The sequence below is a fragment of the Oncorhynchus nerka genome, linkage group LG25 (genome assembly GCF_034236695.1).
Source record: "Oncorhynchus nerka isolate Pitt River linkage group LG25, Oner_Uvic_2.0, whole genome shotgun sequence".
NCBI lineage: Eukaryota > Metazoa > Chordata > Actinopteri > Salmoniformes > Salmonidae > Oncorhynchus > Oncorhynchus nerka.
Genome location: NC_088420.1, coordinates 32,587,002 through 32,594,686, shown reverse-complemented (window position 1 = coordinate 32,594,686; position 7,685 = coordinate 32,587,002). Strand labels below are relative to the sequence as shown.

Below are 7,685 nucleotides of genomic sequence, written 5' to 3'. Positions count from 1 at the left end.
TGACCTCTCAATGCCAATGATGTAATTTGCCTCGATAATATCTTTACTGATGAGAGCTCCAACCTCTTTGTTCCCAGAAGTCCCCAGAGCCAGGCTCAATTAATCAATATTGGCCAACAATGCTCATGTCATACATTGTGGTACATGAAGTGGTTTTAACATCAAGACAAAATGTCACCTTTTATAGTAATTTGGTCCTTTCTTTCAGAAACTATTTATCATCAGTAAGCAATTGCAGTATTTCTCTTTGGAAAGTTCTGTTTTGTATTTTCAGAAGTTCTGCATTGAATCCAAACAAGAGTCTGTAGGATGAAAGATACTGCAGAACACATCTAACTGTATGTGTGAGATACAGACGATCTGGTGTGGCGTTTTTGGAGTGTTAAAATATGATGATTAACAGTACCCTGGGAGCGAAGCTTAATTGGTTTCACCTCTCAGGGACACCTCATTGGGTCTCCTCAGTGGTCTGTGGGAACCCCACCCCTCCTCATTCTCCATGCCAGCCCCACCCGCCCCCAGTGGAGCCCAGAATGCAGCAGGGCTTCAGCTTGTGTGTGGGATTTAGCTCGTCAGAAGCTCAGGGTCACCTCGACTCCCCCTCACTTTGAAATGGACCCCTGGTGGCAGCTCCTGGGAGAGCCCAGTGATGTCTCTATCAGGCTGTCAAAAGAGATAGCCCGGGGCTCCACCGGGTCCCCCTGAGCCAATCAAACTCTTCACAAAGCACAGACGGATGCTCTTTCACCAGCTTGCTACTGCAGAGGAGGGGGAGCGCCCGCAGCCCGACTGGGATGCTCAGCACACCAATCAGTAGGAACAAATTCCCAGTGCTGAGGTCCAGGGCTCACCGTAGCCCAAACTCTTCTTAAACTAGGGCTATTTTTAAGTGTTGCTTACTTGTTTATTTATTTAACTGAGAAAACACACCAAATGAACAATAAGTTATTTTAATGGCCTACTGTTTGGAGAGCCAATGACAAAAAGGCCAATCTCTAAGAACTCTGATAACATGTTATATGTTTAAAGTTCCACTGTTATATGTGCGAAAAGTATTCCACATAGATTTGATCCATCAAGCAATATGTCCTTAGTCTAGAAATGTCATGAGAATAATTGATTTCCCATTGAAAAGAGATAGTCATTTCTCAAAGGCAATGAAAGAGCCAGTTAATGTAGGCCCATCAAGGATAAAACTGTTTGAAAATCATCACATTCAAATCTAATACACATAAGATCTAAAACAATCTTCCAAACACACCAATAATCATCTCTAAGTAACATCACATCAGTGCTTGAGGCTAATCATTGTGGATAACTTGAAGATGCCTCGAAGCAAACCGTAAAATGCCCTCTGATTGGGGATTATGTCTGATGGAAAAGAAACCATATGTTACTCTTCCAAGAACTCCATCATGGAGAGAAAGACTATCATGGAGCTGTGTGTGTGCGTGTGTGTCTGTGTAGCCACCATTAGGCAGGGGAGGTGATTTTAATGGAAATGTGAAGCACTAAGTGCTGAGGATGGGGAGTACTCTCTTGGAGAGATGAGCTCTCTCTCATGTGGACCCTGTTATTGTGAGAAGGCAACAAAGCGCTGCATTAGCCACTGCACTGGACCGACGTACAGTGCTTTGATGTGAGCTCAGTAACCAAGGCACAGTGGTGGCCAATGCATGAGCTCTGTTCCAATGGGTGTGTTGTGCAATCAGATGTGTTTACTGTGTATACAGGGATAGAAGTGGCCTAATCCATCCCCAGTACAGTGTAGTTAGGGACAAAATCAGTCTGCAACAACTCCAGTCGGAGATGGGATTGTTTCTATATTTTACAATTCATAAAAAATAGATTTGAGGATATACAAAGAAGAACATACCAAAACAGGAAACCTGAGAAGTTGCACAGTAGACTGGAAACTCAAAGTTACATGTATCAAACTTTCCTTTGGCTCGATTCCGAAAATGTATTCTTCATTATAAAGAATATTCTGGTAATTTATACAAATTATTGTACAGTGAATTGACATTTGAATTAAAATAATGATATACAAAGGTTTTAGTTTTTCTTTATTTTTTTTAAACTATTTTCTAAATTGTAGATGAAAAGTGAAGACAATGAAATAACACATATGGAAACATGTAGTAAATTAAAAAGTGTTACACAAATCCCAAAATATTTTATATTTGAGAATCTTCAAATAGCCACCCTTTGCCTCGATTGACAGCTTTGCACACTCTTGGCATTCTCTCAACCAGCTTCATGAGATACTCACCTGGAATGCAATTCAATTAACAGGTGTGCCTTCTTTAAAGTTAATTTGTGGAATTTCTTTCCTTCTTAATGCATTTGAGCCAATCAGTTGTGTTGTGACAAGGTAGGGGGGTATACAGAGGATAGCCATATTTGGCAAAATACCAAGTCCATATTATGGTAAGAACAGCTCAAATAAGTAAAGAGAAATGACAGTCCATCATTATTATAAGACATGAAGGTCAGTCAATACAGAACATTTTAAGAACTTTGAAAGTTTCTTCAAGTGCAGTTGCAAAAACCATCAAGCACTATGATGAAACTGACTCACGAGGACCGCCACAGGAATGGAAGACCCATAATTAACTCTGCTGCAGAGGATAAGTTCATTAGAGTTACCAGCCTTAGAAATTGCAGCCCAAATAAATGCTTCACAGAGTTCAAGTAACAGACACATCTCAACATCAAATGTTCAGAGGAGACTGTGTGAATCAGGCCTTCATGGTCAAATTGCTGCAAAGAAACCACTACTAAAGGACAACAATCATAAGAAGAGACTTGCTTGGGCCAAGAAACACGAGCAATGGACATTAGACCAGTGGAAATATGTGCTTTGGTCTGGAGTCAAAATGTGAGATTTTTGGTTCCAACCGCTGTGTCATTGTGAGATGCAGTGTGAGTGAACGGATGATCGGTGATCTCCGCATGTATATTTCCCACTGTAAAGCATGGAGGAGGAGGTGTTATGTGGTGGGGGTGCTTTGCTGGTGACACTGATTTATTTATAATTCAAGGCACATCCCATCTGGTTTGGGCCCTACATACCACCAGGCTGTGTAGGGGCTATTTTTCCAGGAATGAGAGTGATAGAGTGCTGCATCAGATCACCCTGCCTCCACAATCACCCGACCTCAACCAAATTGAGATGGTTTGGGATGAGTTGGACCGCAGAGTGAAGGAAAAGCAGCCAACAAGTGCTCAGCATATGTGGGAACTCCTTCAAGACTGTTGGAAAAGCATTCCAGGTAAAGCTGGTTGAGAGAATGCCAAGAGTGTGCAAAGCTGTCATCAAGGCAAAGAATGCCTACTTTGAAGAATGTAAAATATATTTGGATTTATTTAACACTGTTTTGGTTACTACATGATTCCATGTGTGATTTTATAATTTTGATGTCTTCACTACTATTCTACAATGTAGAAAATAGTAAAAAATAAAGACTGGTACTCCATTTGTTTTGTACACAGCTGCTATTATCTATGCATAGTCACTTCACCCCTTCCTACATGTACAAATTACCTTGACTAACCTGTACCCCCGCACATTGACTTGGTACCGGTACCCCCTGTATATAGCCTCGTTATTGTTATTTATTGTGTTACTTTTCATTATTTTTTACTTTAGCTTATTTGGTAAATATTTTCTTTACTCTTCTTGAACTGCACTGTTGGTTAAGGGCTTGTAACTAAGCATTTCATGGTAAGGTCTACACTTGTTGTTTTCGGCGCATGTGACAAATACAATTTGATTTGTTAATTGTAGCAGAAAAGCTGTAAATAAATAAACAAGATGTGTCCTCCGAAGAGGGAGGTTAATAAAAAATATATATAATAAAAATAAATAAATGTGACCACAAAGTAATAACTGGATTTAGCAAAGTTACAGTATTGTATTTGCCCTTATATGAAATGAAAATGTAAATGAGTCAAAGCATTGCAGCAGTTCAGTTGAACGCCTTGGTCTGACCGAAGGCGCATTTTGTACATCAGAAGTACATTCATTTCCAATGTAATGCTGTGTTTGACTTGCAGCAATGCGTTGCAGAGGCAGTTGCAGTGTGTTTCGTGTGGTGCAGATGTTGGATAAATCCAATGTAAACATCAAATTGTATGCATAGACTTGACAGAAATAGTAGCAAAAGGGGAATGTTTAACTTTTGTTGCATACACATCCAGCACAAATGTTGGATTACATAATGAAAAAAGTTTGACTGCAGAATATTTTAGGCAGCCTTGATGCAATGAGGCTGTCAAGTCTGATCAAGGTGTTACTATTCAAATCTATAAAAGCAAAACAGCAGTGGTTTGAGTTAAACCAAACTCTAGCTCTCATTCTTTTTATAAAATGCATGAATGGATGCAAGCTGGGCCGGAGTGGGCGGACGGTGTCTCTGGCTCTATGATTGACAGCTCCATGTGCTGCCCTCCTAGCCCGGTGCAGTGCACAGCCCCTGTCAGGGGGGTGGCAGACACACAAGCGGGAGAGCGGCTGACTGCATCCCCGCAGCACGGGGCAGGGGAGAGGGGGGAGTAAGGGGGATAAGGGGTCGCAGGTTCTGCTGGCACTGGAGCGTTGTCATCGTAGCAGACTGGGCTGTGCCGTTTTCAGAAGGAGCCTGGTCCTTTCATCCAGCACGTCCAAGGGGCTTACCTTCTCCTTCGTGGTGGGCTCTGGACGCTGGGCGCTCTCAGCTCGCTGTACTGCACCTGTAAAAACAAACAGGAGTTTGGTTAGAGACAGGTAATCTGAACTCAGTAGAGCGCACGGTAATGGCTCCCCCGAGGAAAGCTGGTGCAGAGGAAAGCGAGGCGGGCTCGCCTGTAATGAATCATTTTATAAACACAGGAGCAGAGGGGATTAATCACAAGGAGGAAGGATTTGAGAAGTCAATGGTTCCGTACCAGTGTACGCCCCCCTCCTCTGCCACAATCGCAATATTAGAAGCTGTCATCAACTTTTGAGACAACCTGCCAGTGAGGGAGTAAACTGCATAATCACTCGTGCAAGTTGTGTCCTTTCTGAGAAAACTTTATACGAAGCAAAGAACATCCTCAGCCAGGTTTCTTGACTAAAGTAGCAACTAGCATCGATGGGATGTCGACTTTTACATGCTTCAATGGGATCTCAAAGATGATACGAAAAAAAGAGACATGCCACTTAGGCATTTGATCTTAAACCCCTTTTTCCTTTCAGCTACAGTATGTTTGCACTGTAGAATTATGAGGCTCAACATCAATGATTGTGTCATGTCAATGTTCTGGAAATCAATCTTTAACACAGATTCCTATATGTCCAAAAATATTTGTAACAGGAATTAAGGCGGAAAATCTAGAATTAAACTTCCAAATTGGAGCTTACTATGGCCAATGGTTTAAATAACGTAAGTATCTGAAATATCTGGTATCATTGTGTAATTTTTGTAATGTGTGTAGTGAAAATAACAGGCCAAAAAACATGAAATAAAATAAAAACTATGTGAAACATTAGTTTGAAAAAGATTTAGAAACTCAGCATGATGAAGTTTTAAGAAAATTTGCTTTCAAAAGCATTTGTTTTTGCTACAACAGTAACATGGTTCTGTTGAATCAAGGTAGAGACTCCATACTAATTACCAAATCCTGATTATTAGAATGGGAGATGGAATGAATGAGGGAACAAAGTGACTGCCGTCTGCATCAAAACATGAAACTGTTCTCAGAACTGACAGATGCTTCTTATTTCAGGACAGACACACTCCTGTCAGAAGTCCCGGTTTGAGGGGGGCTTTGTAGATTTGCACAGGCTCTAATTGCCAAGTAATTTTGCTGTGAAAAAGGAGTCCATTTCCAGCCTTTGTAATATGGCTCGACTGTGTCCATACCTAGGCCTTTCTAAGGGTTGAAGTTGTAAGGTAACAACAGCAATCTGTGGTGTATTGTTATGGTTATTGTGTTTGTATTATTCAGCAACATTATTGTTCACAGAGGTTTATGTAGTGGTGAGTCACCATGAATGATTTGTAGCCATCATCCAGGACATAGCTGAACCATAAACTAAAAAGTATTGTCCCCATGGTCATTTTCAAAACTTGAACAAATGTGTCACATAAAAGATGTGAGACATATAAAAGATGGTGAAATTAAATGTATTCATGTTGTTTTGCCAACTTGCTCAGCTGAAAAATCACATAGGCTTCTCTCCAACAACATCACTGAACATTTGGCAATAACTCTTAGAGGGACATCAAGGGGACAGCAGCGAAAGAGACTGGGGTTCAGAGTGTCTTTCCAGATCCAGACAGTCACGTATCCTGGCTGAATACTGTCTGTAAAGTACCTGGGAGAGGAAGGAGCAGTGCTGCTCTATTTCCTGCCCACACTCAGCCTCTCAGTCAGAGAACAAAACAGAGAGTGAACAGGATGAACACCCAGCTCCACTTAAAGTACAGCACCCTGCCCTGGCAGCTATTTACTATCAGCCCTGTGATGTAACCGCAAATGACATATCAGCCATGGCTAATATATGATCACATATGGCAGCCAGCAGGACGGCCGGGGCTCACGACTACATTCATTGACTCCCCCACCCTGATGTGACAGGGGCCACGTCAGAGTGTCTCAACTGACTCAGAGCTGGGCACACCAGCCACACACAACTACAGCCATCAGGGGCCCGCCACCGTCCCCTGGCCAATCATAGGCCCGGATGCCACAGCACTTTTATCACAGAGAGACAAAACTGCTAATCAGGAATGAGGCTGGAGCGATATGGCAGAGGACAGATCAGAGTAGAACACATCCAGGCACCGGGGCGACTGCATCAAACCACTGCCAGAAATAATTGGGCCATGGGTGCTTTAAAGGCGTGAGTCCATTAATAATCAAACAAAGCCAGAGGATATATTTCGACAACACTTGGGAATTCTGTTAGAGCAAATAATGCAGATATCTTCAGGGAATTCCCTCTGTCTGTATGGAAAATTGGACCCTTACCTTTTGAACATCAGAGGGCACCCTCTTGATGAAATCCAGTATTTCATTATTGTCAATGGCATACGGGTTGCGCAGCTTCTTGGTAAATTTGTTAACGCCTGTGAAAACAAGGACACATTAATAAATAAAGGTGTCATCCAGACCTGCATATTTTTATTAAAAAAATATTGCTACCCATCGCTAGCGATTTCACCTCCATAGCTACGTTTATATCGGTCCACTAATATAGGACTACAGTAGTAAAGCCTTTGTGAAAAATGTTCTACAAAATGTATTTGAGTGTTTACCAGCATTTGTAACTTGAGTGTGATAATTATATGTACAAAACAGTTAATCTGATAATATTTGTGAAGTATAAAATGTTTTCCAGTTTCTTGAAATACTTTGTTACACTGTATTTCTATGTGAAAACTGAAATGGTCTATTCATTCCTTTTCCATATTAGTAGACACTCTTCCAGAACAACTTCCAGTAGTGAGTGCATACATTTTCATACTTTTTAGCACTGTGGTAATCAAACGGACAACCCTAGCATTGTAAGCTCCATGCTCTACCAACTGAGCCACATCATCACAAACCACTTGATGTCTCAATGTACTCAATTACAGTATTGTGCATTGTTTTTCTTCCGGCTGATGGAAACGTCTGCAGGTACTACTGCACAAAAAGTGGTTGTTTTACATGTT

General features: G+C 41.4%; 1 protein-coding gene across 3 annotated transcripts in view; it reads right to left on the bottom strand.

Moving 5' to 3' along the window:
• Nucleotides 1-934: 934 nt before the first annotated feature.
• The window catches only part of LOC115109792 (multiple C2 and transmembrane domain-containing protein 2-like), a 42,755-nt gene continuing 36,004 nt past the window's right edge, over nucleotides 935-7,685 (bottom strand). For all 3 annotated transcript variants that reach the window (XM_065009744.1, XM_065009745.1, XM_065009746.1), the window contains 2 exons: nucleotides 7,000-7,097; nucleotides 935-4,734 (listed from right to left, as the gene is read on the bottom strand). In XM_065009744.1, the coding sequence (XP_064865816.1) occupies nucleotides 4,675-4,734; nucleotides 7,000-7,097 (158 nt within the window). In that variant the 3' untranslated portion in view covers nucleotides 935-4,674. The remainder of the gene's footprint in view (nucleotides 4,735-6,999; nucleotides 7,098-7,685) is intronic.